Source organism: Salvelinus namaycush, chromosome 20 (assembly GCF_016432855.1).
Source record: "Salvelinus namaycush isolate Seneca chromosome 20, SaNama_1.0, whole genome shotgun sequence".
Lineage (NCBI taxonomy): Eukaryota > Metazoa > Chordata > Actinopteri > Salmoniformes > Salmonidae > Salvelinus > Salvelinus namaycush.
The window spans coordinates 56,368,499-56,395,966 of NC_052326.1; the positions used below are offsets into that span (position 1 = coordinate 56,368,499).

A 27,468-nucleotide genomic window follows, 5' to 3' on the forward strand; every position below is an offset into this window, starting at 1 on the left:
GATAATACCCTATAGGCTATAATAATAAAGATAATACCCTATATGCTATAATAATAAAGATAACACCCTATAGGCTATAATAATAAAGATAACACCCTATAGGCTATAATAATAAAGATAACACCCTATAGGCTATAGTAATAAAGATAACACCCTATAGGCTATAATAATAAAGATAACACCCTATAGGCTATAATAATAAAGATAACACCCTATAGGCTATAATAATAAAGATAACATCCTATAGGCTATAATAATAAAGATAACACCCTATAGGCTATAATAATAAAGATAACACCCTATAGGCTATAATAATAAAGATAACACCCTATAGGCTTTAATAATAAAGATAGCACCCTATAGGCTATAATAATAAAGATAACACCCTATAGGCTATAGTAATAAAGATAACACCCTATAGGCTATAGTAATAAAGATAACACCCTATAGGCTATAATGAAAAAGATAACACCCTATAGGCTATAATAATAAAGATAACACCCTATAGGCTATAATAATAAAGATAACACCCTATATGCTATAATAATAAAGATAACACCCTATAGGCTATAGTAATAAAGATAACACCCAATATGCTATGGTAATAAAGATAACACCCTATAGGCTATAGTAATAAAGATAACACCCTATAGGCTGTGGTAATGCAGATAACACCCTATAGGCTATGGTAATAAAGATAACACCCTATAGGCTATAATAATAAAGATAACACCCTATAGGCTATAGTAATAAAGATAACACCCAATATGCTATGGTAATAAAGATAACACCCTATAGGCTATAGTAATAAAGATAACACCCTATAGGCTGTGGTAATGCAGATAACACCCTATAGGCTATGGTAATAAAGATAACACCCTATAGGCTATAATAATAAAGATAACACCCTATAGGCTATGGTAATAAAGATAACACCCTATAGGCTATAATAATAAATATAACACCCTATATGCTATAATAATAAAGATAACACCCTATAGGCTATAATAATAAAGATAACACCCTATAGGCTATAATAATAAAGATAATACCCTATAGGCTATAATAATAAAGATAATACCCTATATGCTATAATAATAAAGATAACACCCTATAGGCTATAATAATAAAGATAACACCCTATAGGCTATAATAATAAAGATAACACCCTATAGGCTATAGTAATAAAGATAACACCCTATAGGCTATAATAATAAAGATAACACCCTATAGGCTATAATAATAAAGATAACATCCTATAGGCTATAATAATAAAGATAACACCCTATAGGCTTTAATAATAAAGATAGCACCCTATAGGCTATAATAATAAAGATAACACCCTATAGGCTATAGTAATAAAGATAACACCCTATAGGCTATAGTAATAAAGATAACACCCTATAGGCTATAATAAAAAAGATAACACCCTATAGGCTATAATAATAAAGATAACACCCTATAGGCTATAATAATAAAGATAACACCCTATATGCTATAATAATAAAGATAACACCCTATAGGCTATAGTAATAAAGATAACACCCAATATGCTATGGTAATAAAGATAACACCCTATAGGCTATAGTAATAAAGATAACACCCTATAGGCTGTGGTAATGCAGATAACACCCTATAGGCTATGGTAATAAAGATAACACCCTATAGGCTATAATAATAAAGATAACACCCTATAGGCTATAGTAATAAAGATAACACCCAATATGCTATGGTAATAAAGATAACACCCTATAGGCTATAGTAATAAAGATAACACCCTATAGGCTGTGGTAATGCAGATAACACCCTATAGGCTATGGTAATAAAGATAACACCCTATAGGCTATAATAATAAAGATAACACCCTATACGCTATGGTAATAAAGATAACACCCTATAGGCTATAGTAATAAAGATAACACCCTATAGGCTGTAATAATAAAGATAACACCCTATAGGCTATAATAATAAAGATGGCACCCTATAGGCTATGGTAATAAAGATAACACCCTATAGGCTATAATAATAAAGATAACACCCTATACGCTGTAATAATAAAGATAACACCCTATAGGATATGGTTATAAAGATAACACCCTACAGGCTATAATAATAAAGATAACACCCTATAGGCTGTAATAATAAAGATAACACCCTATATGCTGTAATAATAAAGATAACACCCTATAGGCTATAGTAATAAAGATAACACCCTATAGGCTATAATAATAAAGATAACACCCTATAGGCTATAATAATAAAGATAACACCCTATAGGCTATAGTAATAAAGGTAACACATGGTTATCTATAATAAAAAAGATAACACCCTATAGGCTATAATAATACAGATAACACCCTATAGGCTATAATAATAAAGATAACACCCTATAGGCTATAATAATAAAGATAACACCCTATAGGCTGTTGTAATAAAGATACCACCCTATAGGCTATAGTAATAAAGATAACACCCTATAGGCTATAATAATAAAGATAACACCCTATAGGCTATAATTATAAAGATAACATCCTATAGGCTATAGTAATAAAGATAACACCCTATAGGCTATAGTAATAAAGATAACACCCTATAGGCTATAATAATAAAGATACCACCCTATAGGCTATGGTCATAAAGATAACACCCTATAGGCTATAATAATAAAGATAACACCCTATAGGCTATAATAATAAAGATAACACCCTATAGGCTATAATAATAAAGATAACACCCTATAGGCTATAATAATAAAGATAACACCCTATAGGCTATAATAATAAAGATAACACCCTATAGGCTATAATAATAAAGATAACACCCTATAGGCTATAATAATAAAGATAACACCCTATGTGCTATAATAATAAAGATAACACCCTATAGGCTATAATAATAAAGATAACACCCTATAGGCTATAATAATAAAGATAACACCCTATAGGCTATAATAATAAAGCTAACACCCTATAGGCTATAATAATAAAGATAACACCCTATAGGCTATAGTAATAAAGATAACACCATATAGGCTATAATAATAAAGATACCACCCTATAGGCTGTAATAATAAAGATAATACCCTATATGCTATGGTAATAAAGATAACACATGGTTATCTATAATAAAAAAGATAACACCCTATAGGCTATAATAATAAAGATAACACCCTATAGGCTATAATAATAAAGATAACACCCTATAGGCTATAATAATAAAGATAACACCCTATAGGCTATAGTAATAAAGATAACACCCTATAGGCTATGGTAATAAAGATAACACCCTATAGGCTATAATAATAAAGATAACACCCTATAGGCTATAGTAATAAAGATAACACCCTATAGGCTATAATAATAAAGATAACACCCTATAGGCTATAGTAATAAAGATAACACCCTATATGCTATAATAATAAAGATAACACCATATATGCTATAGTAATAAAGATAACACCCTATAGGCTGTAATAATAAAGATAACACCCTATAGGCTATAATAATAAAGATGGCACCCTATAGGCTATAGTAATAAAGATAACACCCTATAGGCTATAATAATAAAGATAACACCCTATAGGCTATAATAATAAAGATAACACCCTATAGGCTATAATAATAAAGATAACACCCTATAGGCTATAGTAATAAAGATAACACCCTATAGGCTATAATAATAAAGATAACACCCTATAGGCTATAATAATAAAGATAACATCCTATAGGCTATAATAATAAAGATAACACCCTATAGGCTATAATAATAAAGATAACACCCTATAGGCTATAATAATAAAGATAACACCCTATAGGCTTTAATAATAAAGATAGCACCCTATAGGCTATAATAATAAAGATAACACCCTATAGGCTATAGTAATAAAGATAACACCCTATAGGCTATAGTAATAAAGATAACACCCTATAGGCTATAATAAAAAAGATAACACCCTATAGGCTATAATAATAAAGATAACACCCTATAGGCTATAATAATAAAGATAACACCCTATATGCTATAATAATAAAGATAACACCCTATAGGCTATAGTAATAAAGATAACACCCAATATGATATGGTAATAAAGATAACACCCTATAGGCTATAGTAATAAAGATAACACCCTATAGGCTGTGGTAATGCAGATAACACCCTATAGGCTATGGTAATAAAGATAACACCCTATAGGCTATAATAATAAAGATAACACCCTATAGGCTATAGTAATAAAGATAACACCCAATATGCTATGGTAATAAAGATAACACCCTATAGGCTATAGTAATAAAGATAACACCCTATAGGCTGTGGTAATGCAGATAACACCCTATAGGCTATGGTAATAAAGATAACACCCTATAGGCTATAATAATAAAGATAACAACCTATAGGCTATGGTAATAAAGATAACACCCTATAGGCTATAATAATAAATATAACACCCTATATGCTATAATAATAAAGATAACACCCTATAGGCTATAATAATAAAGATAACACCCTATAGGCTATAATAATAAAGATAATACCCTATAGGCTATAATAATAAAGATAATACCCTATATGCTATAATAATAAAGATAACACCCTATAGGCTATAATAATAAAGATAACACCCTATAGGCTATAATAATAAAGATAGCACCCTATAGGCTATAGTAATAAAGATAACACCCTATAGGCTATAATAATAAAGATAACACCATATAGGCTATAATAATAAAGATAACATCCTATAGGCTATAATAATAAAGATAACACCCTATAGGCTATAATAATAAAGATAACACCCTATAGGCTATAATAATAAAGATAACACCCTATAGGCTTTAATAATAAAGATAGCACCCTATAGGCTATAATAATAAAGATAACACCCTATAGGCTATAGTAATAAAGATAACACCCTATAGGCTATAGTAATAAAGATAACACCCTATAGGCTATAATAAAAAAGATAACACCCTATAGGCTATAATAATAAAGATAACACCCTATAGGCTATAATAATAAAGATAACACCCTATATGCTATAATAATAAAGATAACACCCTATAGGCTATAGTAATAAAGATAACACCCAATATGCTATGGTAATAAAGATAACACCCTATAGGCTATAGTAATAAAGATAACACCCTATAGGCTGTGGTAATGCAGATAACACCCTATAGGCTATGGTAATAAAGATAACACCCTATAGGCTATAATAATAAAGATAACACCCTATAGGCTATAGTAATAAAGATAACACCCAATATGCTATGGTAATAAAGATAACACCCTATAGGCTATAGTAATAAAGATAACACCCTATAGGCTGTGGTAATGCAGATAACACCCTATAGGCTATGGTAATAAAGATAACACCCTATAGGCTATAATAATAAAGATAACACCCTATAGGCTATAATAATAAAGATAACACCCTATAGGCTATAATAATAAAGATAACACCCTATAGGCTATAATAATAAAGATAACACCCTATAGGCTATAATAATAAAGATGGCACCCTATAGGCTATGGTAATAAAGATAACACCCTATAGGCTATAATAATAAAGATAACACCCTATAGGCTGTAATAATAAAGATAACACCCTATAGGATATGGTTATAAAGATAACACCCTACAGGCTATAATAATAAAGATAACACCCTATAGGCTGTAATAATAAAGATAACACCCTATATGCTGTAATAATAAAGATAACACCCTATAGGCTATAGTAATAAAGATAACACCCTATAGGCTATAATAATAAAGATAACACCCTATAGGCTATAATAATAAAGATAACACCCTATAGGCTATGGTAATAAAGGTAACACATGGTTATCTATAATAAAAAAGATAACACCCTATAGGCTATAATAATACAGATAACACCCTATAGGCTATAATAATAAAGATAACACCCTATAGGCTATAATAATAAAGATAACACCCTATAGGCTGTTGTAATAAAGATACCACCCTATAGGCTATAGTAATAAAGATAACACCCTATAGGCTATAATAATAAAGATAACACCCTATAGGCTATAATAATAAAGATAACACCCTATAGGCTATAGTAATAAAGATAACACCCTATAGGCTATAGTAATAAAGATAACACCCTATAGGCTATAATAATAAAGATACTACCCTATAGGCTATAGTAATAAAGATAACACCCTATATGCTATAATAATAAAGATAACACCATATATGCTATAGTAATAAAGATAACACCCTATAGGCTATAATAATAAAGATGCCACCCTATAGGCTATAGTAATAAAGATAACACCCTATAGGCTATGGTAATAAAGATACCACTCTATAGGCTATAATAATAAAGATACCACCCTATATGCTATAATAATAAAGATAACACCCTATAGGCTATAGTAATAAAGATAACACCCTATAGGCTATGGTAATAAAGATAACACCCTATAGGCTATAGTAATAAAGATAATACCCTTGTTTAGGTGAGCACCAGCTCCTGTTTTTCACTAAATAACACCCTATCCTCTACAATGTAGTCTACTACTTTTGACCTATAGCCCTATATCCTGCATTACTTTTGAGCAGAGACCACATAGGCTCTTAGGAGTAGGATTCCATTTGAGATTCACTCCTAGTCTGTTTGGAGAAGACCTATCAGCTTATTCACATTCACACACTGAGCTGTAACCCTTACCATCTGAGAGAGAGAGACACAGAGAGAGAGAGAGAGAGAGAGAGAGAGAGAGAGAGAGAGAGAGAGAGAGAGAGAGAGAGAGAGAGAGAGAGAGAGAGAGCTGCCCTACTTATTTTAATGGTTTAGAAACATAAATCTTGATGGCCAGACACTTGGGACTTGCTAAAAATATGGATGTTTGATGCATACAAATGAAAAGGGGCTGTCTTGGTGTGTTATTATGAGAAGTCGTTAATTTTGTATTTTTTTTATTCAGTTGATCTAGTTATTAAAACATGCTGAATTGTTATTTGGTGCAGAGAGGAGTGATGAAACAGATACAGACACATCACAGGCGTGTTGAAGAGCTGTTCACATTTCATATGCAGACATACACTCAGACAAACACACACAAACATGCTCAAGTGTACACGCACATGCATGGAGGTCGCATGGACACACCCACAGACACACACAGACACACGGAACTGTACTGGTGTCTGGGGATGTTTAGGTTGCTAGGCAACAAGGTGGTGGTGTCCTAGAAAAATACTGTGTGTGTGCGTGTGTGTGTAAACATGTATGTTCTGTGTCTGAGTGTGTATAAACATGTATGTTGTGTGTGTGTGTATAAACATGTGTGTGTGTATAAACGTGTGTGTGTGTGTGTGTATAAACATGTATGTTGTGTGTGTGTGTGTGTATAAACATGTGTGTGTGTATAAACGTGTGTGTGTGTGTGTGTGTGTGTGTGTGTGTGTGTGTGTGTGTGTGTGTGTGTGTGTGTGTGTGTGTGTGTGTGTGTGTGTGTGTGTGTGACCTTGTGCCAGTCAGTCCAGATGGCCTGACGTCTGCAGGACCAGTGGCTGGATAGTCACCATGCTGACATTAACTACAGCCACTGGACTGATCCTAGATTTACAATAACACACACACACACACACACACACACACACACACACACACACACACACACACACACACACACACACACACACACACACACACACACACACACACACACAGACTGGCACAAGGTCACCTTAGTCACCATACATCTTCAAGTCCCTCTGGAGTCTGGGAACATGGGCCACAGCTGTAGTCTGGCAGAGCTATAGGACTATATACTGGAACACAGCTGTAGACTGGCAGAGCTATAGGACTATATACTGGAACACAGCTGTAGACTGGCAGAGCTATAGGACTATATACTGGAACACAGCTGTAGACTGGCAGAGCTGTCGGACTATACTGTCCTGCCAAGGCTATGTGTGGGTTCATCATTTTACATTTTATTTTAGGCATTTAGCAGACACTTTTACAGAGCGATTTACAGAAGGAATTAGGGTTAAGTGCACATCAAATTAATTTTGCACCTAGTTGTCTCGAGATTCGAATCAGCATCTTTTAGGTTACTGGCCCAAAGCTCTTAACAACTAGACTACCTGCCACCCTACACAGTTCATCGGAATTGTTTATGTTACAGTTTAATTCACAACCCATCTTTAATTTTCCCTCCTACAGAAATAGACGAAGACCGTCTTCCTAACCAGTTATACAAGGTAATCAACTGTGTACTTCATATGGAATGCATCTATAGAGAAATCATTAGTAACTACAACCCATGGACAAATGAATATCTTCTGGCCTGCTTACCTTATTAATGTTGACATGTTGTTGCAGGCAGCCCTGTTGAACTCTCCCAGGCAGAGGAGGAAGGGAGCAAGAGGCACACCCACCATGAAAGGTGAGGTCATATAGCTTACGAATTGTAGAGAAGGTAACACATAAGCATCATGTGTGCATCAACATAGTCATTTATTAAGATTGGCTCTTATTTATTTAATAAACATGGGGTTATTGCAGTGTGACTTTCTTCAGTTTAATAATATGTTAGTCCGTCCAAAGTTCTGATTGTGTCCTCAGTTTGCACTCTCTTCACTTCCTAAACAGAACAAATAAGAAAGTGGGCTAAATTGAGCCACCCTTGTTTCTAGGAAACCATGCACAAAATTAATGATTTGACCAAATATTTAGGAAGAGGCCATAATTTCGTGAAATCTGTGAAGTAAAAAAACAAGTTAGGTCCAAAAAACAGATTTTCACCTAGTCAAATTAAATGTTTTAACATTTAAATGTAACCTTTATTTAGGCAAGTCAGTTAAGAACAAATTCTTATTTATAATGACGGTGTCACGATCGTCTATGTGTGAGAGAGAGGACCAAGGCGCAGCGTGTGCAAAATACATTTCTCTTTTATTGAGAGAAGGGAAAAACACGAAACGAACACTGAATACAAACTAAACAAAACAACAAACGACCGTGGAGCTAAATGACGTAAGTGCATAGACAAGCAACAAACGTTCAACATAGACAATTACCCACAAAACCCCAATGCCTATGACTGCCTTAAATATGGCTCTCAATCAGAGACAATGAACCACAGCTGCCTCTAATTGAGAACCAATCTAGGCAGCCATAGACATAACTAGACAACTACACTAGACACTGCCCCATACACATACAACACCCCTAAACACTACAAAAACACATACATTCCCCATGTCACACCCTGACCTAACTAAAAAACATAAAGAAAACAAAGAATACTAAGGCCAGGGCGTGACAGTACCCCCCCCCAAAGGTGCGGACTCCGACCGCACAACCTGACATAGAAAGGGGAGGGTCCGGGGTGGGCCCCATCATGGCGGCGGCTCGGGTGCGGGACATGGCCCCCACTCCACCATTGTCAATACCCGCTTTGGTAGCCTCCTCCAAATGGCCACCCTCCAAATTAACCCCACTGGATTAAGGGGCAGCACCGGACTGAGGGGCAACACCGGACTGAGGGGCAGCTCCGGACTGAGGGGCAGCTCCGGACTGAGGGGCAGCTCCGGACTGAGGGGCGGATCCTGGCTGGCTGGCTCTGGCGGATCCTGGCTGGCTGGCTCTGGCGGATCCTGGCTGGCTGGCTCTGGCGGATCCTGGCGGCCGGCTCTGGCGGATCCTGGCTGGCGGACGGCTCTGGCGGATCCTGGCTGGCGGACGGCTCTGGCGGATCCTGGCTGGCGGACGGCTCTGGCGGATCCTGGCTGGCGGACGGCTCTGGCTGATCCTGGCTGGCGGACGGCTCTGGCTGATCCTGTCTGGCGGACGGCTCTGGCTGATCCTGTCTGGCGGACGGCTCTAGCGGCTCCTGTCTGGCGGACGGCTCTGAAGGCTCCTGGCAGACGGGCGGCTTTGCAGGCTCAGTACAGACGGGCGGCTTTGCAGGCTCAGTACAGACGGACAGTTCAGACGGCGTTGGGCAGACGGGCAGTTCAGGCGCCGTTGGGCAGACGGGCAGTTCAGGCGCCGTTGGGCAGACGGGCAGTTCAGGCGCCGTTGGGCAGACGGGCAGTTCAGGCGCCGTTGGGCAGACGGGCAGTTCAGGCGCCGCTGGGCAGACGGGCAGTTCAGGCGCCGCTGGGCAGACGGGCAGTTCAGGCGCCGCTGGGCAGACGGCAGACTCTGGCCGGCTGAGACGCACTGTAGGCCTGGTGCGTGGTACCGGAACTGGAGGTACCGGGCTAAAGACACGCACCTTCAGGCTAGTGCGGGGAGCAGCAACAGGGCACACTGGACTCTCAAGGCGTACTATAGGCCTGGTGCGTGGTACCGGCACTGGTGGTACCGGGCTAAAGACACGCACCTTCAGGCTAGTGCGGGGAGCAGCAACAGGGCACACTGGACTCTCAAGGCGTACTATAGGCCTGGTGCGTGGTACCGGCACTGGTGGTACCGGGCTGAGGGCACGCACATCAGGGCGAGTACGGGGAGAAGGAACAGTGCGTACAGGGCTCTGGAGATGCACAGGAGGCTTGATGCGTGGTGCCGGAACTGGAGGCACTGGGCTGGAGACACGCACCACAGGGAGAGTGCGTGGAGGAGGAACAGGGCTCTGGAGACGCACTGGAAACCTGGTGCGTGGTGTAGGCACTGGCCTGGAGCGGGGAGGTGGCGCCGGAAATACCGGACCGTGCAGGCGTACTGGCTCCCTTGAGCACTGAGCCTGCCCAACCTTACCTGGTTGTATACTCCCCGTCGCCCGACCAGTGCGGGGAGGTGGAATAACCCGCCCGGGCTATGTAGGCGAACCGGGGACACCATGCGTAAGGCTGGTGCCATGTAAGCCGGCCCGAGGAGACGCACTGGTGGCCAGATGCGTTGGGCCGGCTTCATGACATCCGGCTCAACGCTCAATCTAGCCCGGGCGATAGGTGGAGCTGGAATGTACCGAACCGGGCTATGCACGCGTACTGGAGACACCATGCGCTCTACTGCGTAACACGGTGTCTGCCCGTACTCTCGCTCTCCACGGTAAGTACAGGGAGTATGCGCAGGTCTCCTACCTGACTTCGCCACACTCCCTTTTAGCCCCCCCCCAAGAAATTTTGGGGTTGTACTCGCGGGCTTCCAGCCTTGCTTCTGTGCTGCCTCCTCATATCGCCGCCTCTCTGCTTTCGCTGCCTCCAGCTCAGCTTTGGGGCGGCGATATTCTCCTGGTTGAGCCCAAGGTCCCTTACCATCCAATTCGTCCTCCCATGTCCAGAAATCCTGTGTAGGTGGGTCCTGTTGCTGTTTCACACGCCGCTTGGTCCGATTCTGGTGGGTAATTCTGTCACGATCGTCTATGGGTGAGAGAGAGGACCAAGGCGATGCGTGTGCAAAATACATTTCTCTTTTATTGAGAGAAGGGAAAAACACGAAACGAACACTGAATACAAACTAAACAAAACAACAAACGACCGTGGAGCTAAATGACGTAAGTGCATAGACAAGCAACAAACGTTCAACATAGACAATTACCCACAAAACCCCAATGCCTATGACTGCTTTAAATATGGCTCTCAATCAGAGACAATGAACCACAGCTGCCTCTAATTGAGAACCAATCTAGGCAGCCATAGACATAACTAGACAACTACACTAGACACTGCCCCATACACATACAACACCCCTAGACACTACAAAAACACATACATTCCCCATGTCACACCCTGACCTAACTAAAAAACATAAAGAAAACAAAGAATACTAAGGCCAGGGCGTGACAGACGGCCTACACCGGCCAGACCCGGTTTCATTTTAGGGTATCTGAGGAGTAAATAGAAACGTATTTTGACTTGGTGAAACAAAGATTAGGGGTAGATTTTCAGATTCCTTTCTCTGCATGTTGAACGAGTGGATTACTCAAATCGATGGCGCCAACTAAACAGACCTTTTGGGATATAAAGAAGGATTTTATCTAATAAAATGACACTACATGGTATAGCTGGGACCCTTTGGATGACAAATCAGAGGAAGATTTTCAAAAAGTAAGTGAATATTTAATCGTTATTTGTGAATATAAGACACTTATATGTACCTAAAGGTTTAATATCCATCATTTTTATGATTATTTATTTGAATTGCACACCCTCCATTGTCACCGGAAGTTGTCCCACTAGCGAGACGCCTATCCCTAATTAAACTCTGTACTTGTTTTAAAGTCACCATTGGCCCCATGGTGAAATCCCTGAGCAGTTTCCTTCCTCACCGGCAACTGAGTTAGGAAGAACGCCTGTATCTTTGTTGTGCCTGGGTGTATTGATGCACCATCCTTAGTGTAATTAATAACTTCCTCATGCTCAAAGGGATATTAAATGTCTGCTTTTTTTTACCCATCTACCAATAGGTGCCCTTTTTTTGCGAGGCATTGGTCATGGCTTTTTGGTTGAATCTGTGTTTGAAATGACTTGCTCGACTAAAGGACCTTACAGATAAGTGTATGTGTGGGGTACAGAGATGAAGTAGTCATTCAAACGTCATGTTTGAGTCCATGCAACTTATTATGTCTTGTTTAAGCACATTTTTTTACTCCTGAACTTATTTAGGCTTGCCATAAAAAAGGGGTTGAATAGTTAATGACCCAAGACATTTCAGCTTTTCAATTTTTAATTAATTTGTAAGAATTTCGAAAAACATAATTCCACTTTAGAATGATGGGGTATTGTGTGTGAGCCAATGACCCCAATTTAATCCCTTTAAAATTCAGGCTGTAACATAACAAAATGTGGGAAAAGTCAAGCGGTATGAATACTTCCTGAAGGTGCTGTAGGACTCTCCTGGACAAATGATCAAAGAAACGAACACAACAGTCCGAACAAAGGGTTCAGAAAAGGTTATTCTGCAGAAGGAGAATGGTATTTTGGTTCCAGTTTTATCTCAGCGTGTTAAGGAGTCTATGTTCTGTTTCGGAATAGAGTGGGAAGTGAATAGATCTTGGCCACGTTATCATCAGAGAAACTAACAGTAGGGAAACTAACAGTAGAGAAACTAACAGTAGAGAAACTAACAGTAGAGAAACTAACAGTAGGGAAACTAACAGTAGGGAAACTAACAGTAGGGAAGAGTTTTTGTACATTCAGCATTACTCCGTCAAGGGAAATATCGTATTATTTTTTAACAAAGAGACAGTATCTACATATATTTCAGGATGTTGTGTATCCCTGAAAATAATCAGAATTCAGGTAAGCACTACAGATATGGGGTAAGTTGAGCCACGGAACACGATAAATTAAGCCGTCTACAAATTTCTTTACTGAATGAAAAATCACCACTACCTTTTTCAAACCACGTCCATTTTTATTTCCCAAACAAAATTCAACACAATCACAATCGCTTTCTTGTCTTTAAATAATTTTAAGCGTATTTTAACAGAGGCTTAACACATAACAAACACTTTGTACTTTTTGTGACACTTTTAATGGCTAGGATAGGACAAAACTGAGCAATACTAACCTGAATGAGTGAAAATAAGGAAGCCTGTACAGAATAAATATATTCCAAAACATGAATCCTGTTTGCAACAAGGCACTGAAGTAAAACTGAAAAAAAATTGCTAAAAAATTCAAATCCAACAGAACACATTACTGAGAACCACTCTTCATATTTCCAAGCATGGTTGTGGCTGCATCATGTTAAGGGTATGCTTGTAAATGTTAAGGACTGGGAAGATTTTCAGAATAAAAATAAACAAAATGGAGCTAAACACAGGTCAAATCCTAGAGTAAAACCTTGTTCAGTCTGCTTTCCATCAGACACTGGTCGATGAATTCACCTTTCAGCAGGACAATAACCTAAAACACAAGGCCAAATATACACTGGAGTTGCTTACCAAGAAGACAGTGAATGTCCTGAGTGGCCTAGTTACAGTTTTTACTTAAATCTACTTGACAATCTATGGCAAGGCCTGAAAATGGTTGTCTAGCAATGATTAACAACCAATTTGACAGAGCTTGAAGAATTTTTAAAAGAATAATGGGCAAATGATGCAAAATCCAGGTGTGGAAAGCTTTGATAAATTTACCTAGAAAGACTGCTGTAATCGCTGCCAAAGGTGCTTCTACAAACTATTGATTGAATACTTATGTGAATGAGATATTTTTGTATTTAATTTTCAATAAATGTGCTAAACAAAAATAAAACATGTTTTCACTTTGTCATTATGGGGTATTTTGTGTAGATGGGTGAGAAGAAAAAGTATTTAATACATTTTTGAATTCAGGCTGTAACACAACAAAGTGTGGAATACGTCAAGGGGTATGACTACTTTCTGAAGGCACTGTAGGTATTGTTGGGGTTCGTTTCCTTGTTCCTTGTCAATCATTGGCTCATCAGTGAAATTAGCATTATGACAATATCTTTGATTAAATCGTTCAAAAACCTTTATTAACGCAATTGCAGACAGAAGTTGACAACAGGAACATAACGCATGTTTCCGAGTCAGTTCTGCATCAAAGAAAAGGTTTTTATTTTATTCAACCCGATGTCCAGCCCTAGTGATGTCACTGCCTACATCATTATCTTCTACGCCTGAGACCAAAACCATGCCTACTCAACACTAAAACTCTGGTTTATATAGCTATCTAAAGCTTAGCAGTAAATGTCCAAGTTGATTTATAGTGGAATGTCTGACTAGTCTCTTATCTCTTACACTCCCCTGCAGAGTTCTGTCTTCAGTCACACATTTCTCAAACTGTTTCTTCATAAGAGGCAGAGAGACTAGAAAAGTACTGTGAAACAATATTAAACTTCATAATGTATATATATATATTGTTAATCTGTAGTCTAGGACCCTATAAATGTAAGGAGGGAGGGGTCTTATATCCCCTCCCCTTCTATTAATACAACATGAGCATAATCAATTATTATAATACATCAAACATTTGGTACAGCCCCTATCATGACCCCTAGGTGAACCTCTAAAGGTATAATCAATCAACACATTCATCGCTCACACAATAATATGGGCTAAGTCACTTCCATTACATTACAAGGAGCTTCAACTCTAATGAACGCGCTTGAGAAGGCTGTGTTACAGCAAGACGGTGAAGAGTTCATGAGTTCATAATGGCATACTGTACAGTACATTGACTCCTACACCTTTTATTGTGTATTTCCCCTCCCTCTCTACCTCTCTCACATTCTCCCTCCCTCCCCGCAGAGTTGCAGTTCATGGTAGAACACCACCTGTACAAGCAGCAGCACGGTATGAGAAGAGTTTATACCTTATTGTTTGCTTGCACAGGACACCGTGACACCAGAATAGAATACACTGCAACTTTATTCTCCGTAAGCTACAGGGAACAACATACATTTGTCTTCTGCATATTTTTCTTCAACACAATATATAGGTGGAGATGATGAGTGTTCCTCAGAGAGCTGTCTGTCAGACAGACCCAGCCCGGACACTCTGCCCACCGGAGAGGAGCTGGAGCTACCAGAGGACGAGGAGGCCTGGGGAACCGGCGACAATGTCACTGCGGAGGCCTTCGAGAAGCTGCGCTGCCAGATGGAGGGTAGGGTAAGGGATGGAGGGTAAGGGTGGAGGGAGGAAAAAAGGGGTGGGCGATAGATGGGTGGAAGAGAGAGACCTGGGTAGAGGGAACAGGCAGTCGGGGGATGGGGGGGGGGGGGTGCGGTGGGAGAGTAAGAGGTAGATCATAAATGGGAAGAGGAAATGCAGTCCTGGCATGCCAGCAGTGCCAACTGCTTTAAATTCAGTAGTAAAATGAACCCTCGAGCTGTGCTCAGATTCCCTGCTGTGGCTGATTCTGTGGCTGGATGGATCCAGGTTTACTGTATATACAGTTGAAGTCAGAAGTTTACAAACACCTTAGCCAAGTATATTTAAACTCAGTTTTTCACAATTCCTGACATTTAATCCAAGTAAAAATTCCCTGTCTTAGGTCAGTTAGGATCACCACTTTATTTTAAGAATGTGAAATGTCAGAATAGTAGTAGAGAGAATTGTCTGTTTCAACTTATATTTCTTTCATCACATTCCCAGTGGGTCAGAAGTTTACATACTCTCAATTAGTATCTGGTAGCATTGCCTTTAAATTGTTTAACTTGGGTCAAACGTTTTGGGTAGCCTTCCACAAGCTTCCCACAATAAGTTGGGTGAATTTTGGCCCATTCCTCCTGACAGAGCTGGTGTAACTGAGTCAGGTATGTAGGCCTCCTTGCTCGCACACACTTTTTCAGTTCTGCCCACACATTTTCTATAGGATTGAGGTCAGGGCTTTGTGATGGCCACTCCAATACCTTGACTTAGTTGTCCTGAAGCCATTTTGCCACAACTTTGGAAGTATGCTTGGGGTCATTGTCCATTTGGAAGACCCATTTGTGACCAAGCTTTAACTTCCTGACTGTCTTGAGATGTTGCTTCAATATATCCACATACTTTTCCTACCTCATGATGCCATTTATTTTGTGAAGTGCACCAGTCCCTCCTGCAGCAAAGCACCCCCACAACATGATGCTGCCACCCACGTGCTTCACGGTTGGGATGGTGTTCTTCAGCTTGCAAGCCTCACCCTTTTTCCTCCAAACATAACAATGGTCATTATGGCCAAACAGTTCTATTGTTGTTTCATCAGACCAGAGGACATTTCTCCAAAAAGTACAATCTTTGTCCACATGTGCAGTTGCAAAACGTAGTCTGCCTTTTTATGGCGGTTTTGGAGCAGTGGCTTCTTCCTTGCTGAGTGGCCGATGTCGATATAGGACTCATTTTGCTGTGGATATAGATACTTTTGTACCTGTTTCCTCCAGGATCTTCACAAGGTCCTTTGCTATTGTTCTGGGATTGATTTGCACTTTTCGCACCAAAGTACGTTCATCTCTAGGAGACAGAACGCGTCTCCTTCCTGAGTGTTATGACGGCTGCGAAGTATGATTCCCAATCAGAGACACCGATAGACAGCTGCCTCTGATTGAGAACCATACTCGGCCAAAAACAAAGAAATAGACAACATAGAATGCCCACCCCAAATCACACCCACCCTGACCTAACCAAATAGAGAAATAAAACGGCTCTCTAAGGTCAGGGCGTGACACACAGTCAACTTAGTGCATGTAAACTTTTGACCCACTGGAATTATAAGTGAAATACTTTGTCTGTAAACAATTGTTGGAAAAGTTACTTGTGTAATGCACAAAGTAGATGTCCTAACCGACTTGCCAAAACTATAGTTTGTTAACAAGAAATGTGTGGAGTGGTTGAAAAACTAGTTTTAATGGCTCCAACCTAAGTGTTTGTAAACCTCGGACTTCAACTGTATGTAGGTTGCAATATTGCCTCAATATTGGTGCCTTTGATACTATGCTGGGTGACATTTTCCTCTCGCAAAGACACATTGTTTTTGTCCCATAGTCCAATTTAGTATAGAGTATTGAAAATCAGAATGGAAAAATGTATTAAACGGCAACGTCTAGAAAGAAATGAGAACCAGTGGATGCAAATAATCAATGGGAAAGGGAAAAGAGTATACTTAGTCAGTTGCACAACTGAATCCATTAAACCGAAATGTGTCTTCCGCATTTAACCCAACCCCTCTGAATCATTACCATCAATAGTCAACTTTGGCCTTTTAAAAATATCAACCTTTAAAACTCACTCACCATCAGTAATAACATTGACTGATGAGATGAAGAGGTGATTCTCCCCTCAATACAATAAGAACAGGTTTGGAACTGGAACAATGGAACTGGAACAAGGGAATTGGAATTAGAACATTCCAAATAACATTTGGAATATAGAAATTGGAGAATTTAAAAAGTCATTACCATACTGTTCTTGGATTGCATCTCCGTCACTCGGTTGTGTTGTTGCCATGGTTATCAGCGGTCTACAGACGCCGCAGCATATTGAATTCTGACTGATGGTTAATGCCAAGACTTTCTGTACTGAGCTAATGGCTGTTTCCTCTGGAATTATGACATTGCTAACATAGACAAATCATTTGTAGAAAATAACTTTGCCATTATTGTGATGTCGTCAAGTTTACTTTAGAGAGATGGCAATGTTGCCATGAGCTAGTAACGTTTGTTAGAAAAAGTTAGCAATGCTAACGTTGGCTAGCTAAAATGTATGTGCTCTCCCCTCAATATTAGCTAGCTAGCTAAAGTTAAACTGCATCTAAAGTCAATCTGGGGACATCACAATGATGACAAAAAAATTTTTTTGCCTCCTTTTGAAATGTCATTGTGTTTCCAAGCCACAGTAATGCACTTTAGACAAAATCTTTATCGGCACCAATTGAGACTGCATTGAGTAGAATGCTTGGTTGAGCATCAGTCCTAAAACGAACGTTCAAAACAATATTGTGAAGAACCATGCAACCCATTAATAAAAATGGTAAAGAGGTCAATGGAACTCAACCAAAACAATGTAAATGCCATGGAAACGTGTGTCGGAAAGATGCCGTGGGTGAAAGATCCCGAATCTCCTCATTGCCCCCAAGTGAAATGTGCCTACATTTTGCCTATCGATTATGTGCATTTCACATAGACCCCTTGACTTTTTTCACATTTTGTTACGTAACAGCCTTATTCTAAAATGTATTTAAAAGTGTTTTATCCCTCATCAATCTACACACAATACCCCATAATGACAAATCAAAAATAGTGTTTTAGAAATGTTTGCAAATGTATTAAAAATAAAAACTGGAAATATTACATTTACATAAGTATAGGGTCTGAATACTTTCCGAATGCACTGTATATCTCACACGGTCAGGATATTTAAGCCTCCACATAGCCACTAGTTCCAACATATCCATGATATTCGGGATTTCCTTAAAAGTGCATGAAGGTGATAGTTTGTAGTGTGATTTCCTTTATGGTCCATTGAGGTATTTAAAACTGTATTATAATCTCCCACCATAATAATAGTCTTGTTTTGCTTGTAGGTTTGATCATTATTTGCACCGGTATAGATTAATGAGCCATATCTGTTTATGATTCAATTACATATTTAAAATCATCCATCTACCTTACGGATCTGTTTGGACAATTTGCACATTCGGATCAAAATGATTGTTAATTAATATCATCATCCCTTTTGAGTTACTTTGCCCATGGGAGAAGTATATTTCGCCCCCCCCCCCCCAGTCCTTTTTCTACACTTTTTTCTACACAACTTCATCTAAAATTGTTGAATGAGTTTCCTGTAAGCAATAGATATTATATTCCTTCTCTTTTAGCCAGGTAAATACTGATTGTCTTTTCATATTATCTGCTAGCCATTACACTTATAACTGGCTATACTTATTTCACCATTTACCATGAGACACAAGTTTCAATTCTATTTATCATAATAAACTCAGCAAAAAAAGAAACGTCCCTTTTTCAGGACCCTGTCTTTCAAAGATAATTCGTAAAAATCCAAATAACTTCACAGATCTTTACTGTAAAGGGTTTAAACACTGTTTCCCATACCTGTTCATGACCCATAAACAATTAATGAACATGCACCTGTGGAACGGTCGTTAAGACACTAACAGCTTACAGACGGTAGGCAATTAAGGTCACAGTTATGAAAACTTAGGATACTAAAGAGGCCTTTCTACTGACTCTGAAAAACACCAAAAGAAAGATGCCCAGAGTCCCTGCTCATCTGAGTGAATGTGCCTTAGGCATGCTGCAAGGAGGCATCAGGACTGCAGATGTGGCCAGGGCAATAAATTGCAATGTCCGTACTGTGAGACAAGACAGCGCTAGAGGGAGACAAAACGGACAGCTGATCGTCCTCGCAGTGGCAGACCACATGTAACTACACCTGCACAGGATCGGTACATCCGAACAGCACACCTATGGGACAGGTACAGGATGGCAACGACAACTGCCCGAGTTACACCAGGAATGCACAATGCCTCCATCAGTGCTCAGACTGTGCGCAATAGGCTGAGAGAGGCTGGACTGAGGGCTTGTAGGCCTGCTGTAAGGCAGGTCCTCACCAGACATCACCGGCAACAACGTTGCCTATGGGCACAAACCCACCGTCGCTGGACCAGGCAGGACTGGAAAAAAGTGCTCTTCACTGACGAGTCGCGGTTTTGTCTCACCAGGGGTGATGGTCGGATTTGCGTTTATCATCGAAGGAATGAGCGTTACACCGAGGCCTGTACTCTGGAGCGGGATCGATTTGGAGGTGGAGGGTCCGTCATGGTCTGGGGCGGTGTGTCACAGCATCATTGGACTGAGCTTGTTGTCATTGCAGGCAATCTCAATGCTGTGCGTTACATGGAAGACATCCTCCTCCCTCATGTGGTACCCTTCCTGCAGGCTCATCCTGACATGACCCTCCAGCATGACAATGCCACCAGCCATACTGCTCGTTCTGTGCGTGATTTCCTGCAAGACAGGAATGTCAGTGTTCTGCCATGGCCAGCGAAGAGCCCGGATCCCAATCCCATTGAGCACATCAGGGACCTGTTGGATCGGAGGGTGAGGGCTAGGGCCATTCCCCCCAGAAATGACCGGGAATGTGCATGTGTCAGCATATGGTCTCACAAGGGGTCTGAGGATCTCATCTCGGTACCTAATGGCAGTCAGGCTACCTCTGGCGAGCACATGGAGGGCTGTGCGGCCCCCCAAAGAAATGCCACCCCACACCATGACTGACCCACCGCCAAACCGGTCATGCTGGAGGATGTTGCAGGCAGCAGAACGTTCTCCACGGCGTCTCCAGACTCTGTCACGTCTGTCACGTGCTCATGTGCTCAGTGTGAACCTGCTTTCATCTGTGAAGAGCACAGGGCGCCAGTGGCGAATTTGCCAATCTTGGTGTTCTCTGGCAAATGCCAAACGTCCTGCACGGTGTTGGGCTGTAAGCACAACCCCCACCTGTGAACGGCGGGCCCTCATACCACCCTCATGGAGTCTGTTTCTGACCGTTTGAGCAGAAACATGCACATTTGTGGCCTGCTGGAGGTCATTTTGCAGGGCTCTGGTAGTGCTCCTCCTTGCACAAAGGCGGAGGTAGCGGTCCTGCTGCTGGGTTGTTGCCCTCAACGTCTCCTGATGTACTGGCCTGTCTCCTGGTAGCGCCTCCATGCTCTGGACACTACGCTGACATACACAGCAAACCTTCTTGCCACAGCTCGCATTGATGTGCCATCCTGGATGAGCTGCACTACCTGAGCCACTTGTGTGGGTTGTAGACTCCGTCTCATGCTACCACTAGAGTGAAAGCACCGCCAGCATTCAAAAGTGACCAAAACATCAGCCAGGAATCATAGGAACTGAGAAGTGGTCTGTGGTCACCACCTGCAGAACCACTCCTTTATTGGGGGTGTCTTGCTAATTGCCTATAATTTCCACCTGTTGTCTATTCCATTTGCATAACAGCATGTGAAATTTATTGTCAATCAGTGTTGCTTCCTAAGTGGACAGTTTGATTTCACAGAAGTGTGATTGACTTGGAGTTACATTGTGTTGTTTAAGTGTTCCCTTTATTTTTTTGAGCAGTGTATATAGATGTAAGAAAATATGTATATATAAAAAAATCTTGGATATCTTAATTTACACAATTAACAAATAATATGCTTAATATTGTAGGCAGTTACCTATAACCAGGATTGACCTTCCAACATTTATATTTCTGACAAGCAATTAGTATTTTAGCAAACAATTACTGTGATTCATCCTATATTGTCCCTAACATCATTACCCCATAGCAACAGATGTGGGATACATACACACATACACATACACATACAAACTCAATCCCATTCCCCCACAAACAACCACAAGCTCAGATGGTCAACGGTAGTTCCATCCCCGAGCCCAACTCAAGAAAGGACTTGATGTGCGAATGTATATACAGTTACAGCTGTTTGAGAAGGCATGCAAATTTGAGCAAAATAATATACACACTTCACATGAAACACGCTGGTCCCCAGTTCTGACCATTTTCCCAAGATTCTCTGTGAAGTCAGACCTTTGATTATTCTGTGCCACCAGGGCCACAATCATTTTCTCCCTCTCTGAATGTCTGACTGTGACCCCTTCCCCATGGGTTACTGCAGCTAGTGTTGTCAGCACAGCTACTGCCTGGGTGGGGGCACCCCATCGGGACTTCCACCGGCTAGGTACAAGGTCATCAAGGTTCTCATTAGCAGCTTTGAGCAATTCCTGGTATATTATGCTCTCCCATCAGGGGGCTTTGGCTTTGTAGGACCAACCCTGCCAGGCAGGCTCAGAGTCTAGAGGGGGCGGTGCTGCTTTAGTTGGTCTCTGACTGCATTCATTTTTCTGTCTTGGCTGTGTACAGGCTACTTACAGTAGACCCATAAAACAGATAAGGACTTCTCCTTAGTGTATGGATCGCTCAGGTGGGTGTCTAGGCTATAGGGTTGGGGACCATTCCATCATGATAGGACAATAAATAAATAAACTATATTTATAATCTATTTTAAAATGTATATCTCATATCTGTACAGAATTTAAATCTCTCCTACAACCCCTGCTCGCAGACACACATATCTAATATGTTAGTCACCACATTGTGGGCCTGTTACAATACATCAATCATGACGGATTTAAAGAATATCCACTTTGATTTGTTGAATCAATCCGGCGCCATTCTTCACAGTCTGTTTTCCATTGACCTGCTAACCACATCTATTCTGTAAAGGACACTTTGTGTGTTTCCAGCAGAGTTTTCGCGGGACAGTCTATCAGACGCTTCAGGGGGACATGAGTGCTCCCTCTCCAAGGAAGAAGTGGGATGTTCCACCGTCCCCATGGCAGCAACATCATCATCACAACAAAAACAACACACACAAGCAGGTAGGTGGAGCCCCTGCACCCATGGCAGACAGTAGTGTTACACTATCCTAATCCCTTTGATATAATCAATGGCAATCTTTAGAATTCAGCCAGACAGTGTTTATTTTCATCTGTTAAACTATTTAACGATTTGGCTTCATTTTGCATAATAATGAAGCTAGCATCTGTAATAGTGCTTTGATCACGTAGCTTCAGAACACAGCAACTTTTTGCAATACGCCTGCAATAGTTTGAATGTGTGCCAACAATGGAGCAATTTTTATAACCTACTGCATACTGACTCTAAAATTTTACGTGGATCAAAATTTTAAAGAAATGTTTAATTAAAAAATGTCAAAGAAATACTGTAGGAATAAGCTCACAAGCTCTCACATATCTAGCCTGATCTCACTGATTTATCTCTCTCCATCTTTCTATCTTTCTATCCCTCTCTCCCTCTTTCTCTCCCTGTGTGTGTGCATATGTGTCCAATATTTCAACCACAGACACAAAATCTGCATCCGTAGTGAGTCCAGAGGAGAAGAACACAAAGAAACCCAGCCAGGAAAAAGAAGACAAATAGAACCATGGAACAGCCTCCACACCAACCTGAAGTGTGTCCCAAATGGATCCCTATTCCCACAGGGCTCTGGTCAAAAATAGTGCACTATGTAGGGAATAGGTTGCCATTTGGGACCTGAGTGTTCAGTCAATAACTACAGACAACAGACAGACAAGTGATCATCCTTTTGATAAACAGACACACTGTAGATACGGGGACATCAGGATATATGTCCGGCCAGGTACTATACCGTGCAGGTGGAGAGATGACTAGGCGTTTATTTATGATCTGAGTCCATTATACAGTTCATTGTTTCTATTGCTTTACTCATTTGATTGCCCCTACTAATCTGTAACTAATTGTCTAATGTTCCAAACCAGGACAGGAAATATTTGGCTATTTTTCGTGACAGTTTTTGGTTTGTTGTATACACAAACTGTAACAACCTAGCACTCACATGTCTAATATGGCCCCTGTATAATACTCATAAATCCAAATATTGTCTCAAGATTATTCTAAGATTGATTTGATGTTTTCGACATTCCGTCCAGGACTCTTGAAGGAACTAGACCTCGATGGGCCAAAAGAGACTCTCATAAACAACAACAAGAACAGCATTTAGTCCTTATTCATATTTGTGCCACGACACATTGTCTATTTTTAAGAGTCACAGGGCAGTATCACTGCATCACTTAGGGAACATCATTCCTCATATAGTGCATTACCTTTGACCAGAGCCAAGTGGAGTAGTGTACTACTGTATTATTGGGGACACGGTGCTTATTTGGGAGGCATCCTGGGAATCATCAATGATCCAATCTGGAGCTGTGATCAGAGTCTGTTTTGAGTCTCCGTCTATTTGAGTCTCTGAAGTCTCCATGACATATCTGATTAAGGGACCAATTCATTGGACAGGACTCTGGGTGAACGTTGACCTTTTAAAAACTAAAACAACATTTATTTACGTGTCTATTGACATACCAGTCATGCATAGTACAACTTTAGTACTACACACACCTTAGTGCTGTACTCCCCCCAGTACATCATTCAGAGTTTTTATTTCACTACCAGTATATAAGTATATCGTATTGTTTTCTGTACCATAACAACGTCCAGAAGCATATGTAACTTATTTTATCTTTGGTAATTATATTTGTTTTCCACTAGTTCAATCCCATACTCTGCTTCACTGATGTGACATTAGGGTCCTGATTGGGTGACATTTTAGACCTAATATTCGTCAGTGTCATCATATCATTTTGATGACAGATTAGGCGTGTTACTTCAATGTACTGTATGTATAGTATACAGCAAATGAATGACATGTCAATCTAGAGAGGTCTACTGAATTAGACAGGTGTAGGGATTTCAACATAAAAGTAATATACTTACAGTCATGTGTTCCTACGTTTTATGTACGGGTGGTCCCGGGAATCTGACCCAAAATTATATTCTGCTTTTAGAAAGTTTTCCAGTTATTTAGCATTGAACACTCTACATTTGTTAAAAACATTATCTTGTAATTAATTTTCAATGTATGAACACCATAAATGATTGTGTATTTATTTAATTTTATTAATGATAAATTACGGTACATCAAATCCATCTATATCTGTATTTTAGTTCAACTTTGTTTGACCTGGTAATGATTACATATGTAATAAATAAAAAAATGGTTTGCTATAATAAAGTGTTGAAATTGGACAAACGTTTGTGTTTACTTCTTTAAACAAAACATATTATTCCAATCATAATCCATGCTATAATTAAGCAATAAGGCCCAAGGGGGTGTGGTATATGGCCAATATAACACGGCTAAGGGTTGTTCTTAGGGAAGAACGCAAAGCGGAGTGACTGGATTCAGCCCTTAGCCGTGGTATATTGGCCATATACCACAAACCCCTGAGGTGCCTTATTGCTATTATAAACTGGTTACCAATGTGATTAAAGCAGGAAAAATAAATATTTTGTCATACCCGTGGTATACGGTCTGATATACTACGGCTGTCAGCCAATCAGCACTCAGGGCTCGAACCACCCAATTTATAATCCATTTTAATTCATGCCAAGAACTACCCATAGTAGGCCAACAATACGGCTCTGACTTTAGTGTTGCATCACTGACCTATAATGTTGAGTAAGTAAAGTTGACTTATAACAAAACCCTATTATCAATTATTCAATAGACGTGGTGCTGCGAGCATAAAACACATAAATATTTCACAACGTGACCAGTTTTCACCCAATGCATTTCATAATTCCACTGAAGCCTGGTTCAATCTTCCTCCCCACAGTTTTGGCTCCTCCTACTGGAGGACCAGTGAACGGGACTATGCTGAAGGATTGGACTGATATCTCAGCCTGGTCCCAGATCTGCAGTGCTTCATTCAACTCTTCTGACTATTACTGTCTGTCATGCCTTTGATGTGCTGTGTCCATATTAGGACGGCCTCAGAATCACAACATTAAAGATATAAGACTTGTACAGTATGGCAGTTCTGGGTTGCCTGATGCTCTATGACCGTGCCATCCTGAAATCTGAAACTGCCATCCTAGAAGTAATTTGTGCTGGTGTGAAAATGAGGGGCGTTGTACAAAACAATTGAATCAGTGATTGGATTGTCTCTAACCAATCTAACCAATCAGAGTATCAAAGTTGATACAGTCATCATGTAGGCCGGCTCTGGCCCAACCCACCGGTTTCTGGAACCAATCAGAATGATCAGAATGTGTCCGCATTCTACAAAACTTAAGGGAGGCAAGCAAATCAAGACTCATCGTGGAGAAGAAACACTAGTTTGGCCATAGATGGGTCGCCAGGCTATGTTCCTGGCTGATAGTCAGAAGATTGGCTAATGATCTGGGACATTGGCTACTCATATCCTGTATGTTCAGTATAGTTCACGATTCCAATTCTTTGGATTCAAAGAAAGCAGATGAAGAATTAGATAAATAATCACTCTTCAACATCTCCTCAGTGGTACGGGTAGAATATAAAGCACATCAACATCTATCTCAGTGGTACGGGTAGAATATAAAGCACATCAACATCTATCTCAGTGGTATGGGTAGAATATAAAGCACATCAACATCTATCTCAGTGGTACGGGTAGAATATAAAGCACATCAACATCTATCTCAGTGGTATGGGTAGAATATAAAGCACATCAACATCTATCTCAGTGGTATGGGTAGAATATAAAGCACATCAACATCTCAGTGGTACGGGTAGAATATAAAGCACATCAACATCTCAGTGGTACGGGTAGAATATAAAGAAGTAGAAAACTCTTTGTCTTGTACTTTACATCAACAACAACAGTCACATGATTACATCGTACATCTTCCACATGATAAGGCCAGCCTTTCACTGCTGGCACCTTTGACATTACCCATCTATTCCATGTAACATACATGCTACCCATGTTACCCATGATACATGATCTTTGCTAAGTTTCTCCATGAACGTTTTCCTAACTGGTTAAACAATGTGTGATTGCAAGCAAGCCACTGTAAAAACATATATTGGAATTAGCATATAACATGACCAGCATGTTTTGGTAATCTTCATTCAATTACTATAATTTACACATGGTTGGATAGATTACTTTCTAAATGTAATCAGTTACAGTTACTAGTTACCTGTCCAAAATTGTAATCAGCAACTTAACTTTTGGATACCCAAACTCAGTTTCAGTTACTTTTGGATTACTTTCCCCTTAACTCAGTAACATAATCTGATTACTTTCAGTTACTTTTGGATTACTTTCCCCTCCACTCAGTAATGTCAACTGATTACTTTCCTCTTAAGAGACATCAGAAGAATATGAAAATTATCCATAAAACCAGGTGGAACAAACTTAAACTGGCACCTTTTTTCAGTGCTGAATTGAATGTCATTGAGACAACAGAAAGCTGGCGTACTGTATTCTTTCACAAACATCCTTTCTGAATTTAAAAGTAATTGAAGAAGTAATCATCTAGTTTTTCAAAAGTATTTGTAATCCATTTACAATATTTTATCTGGTAAAGTAGCTGATTACAGTTACATTTTTGTATTATTATCAGATTACATGTAAATGATTACATG

The 27,468-nt window shown here is 39.9% G+C and overlaps 1 protein-coding gene across 1 annotated transcript in view; it reads left to right on the top strand.

The window, feature by feature from the left end:
- Positions 1-15,581, top strand: part of LOC120064883 (protein phosphatase 1 regulatory subunit 1A-like) — a 53,770-nt gene extending 38,189 nt beyond the window's left edge. The window contains exons 3-4 of the mRNA XM_039015475.1: positions 15,204-15,248; positions 15,394-15,581. Coding sequence (XP_038871403.1) covers positions 15,204-15,248; positions 15,394-15,581 — 233 coding nt within the window. The remainder of the gene's footprint in view (positions 1-15,203; positions 15,249-15,393) is intronic.
- The last annotated feature ends 11,887 nt before the right edge of the window (positions 15,582-27,468 follow it).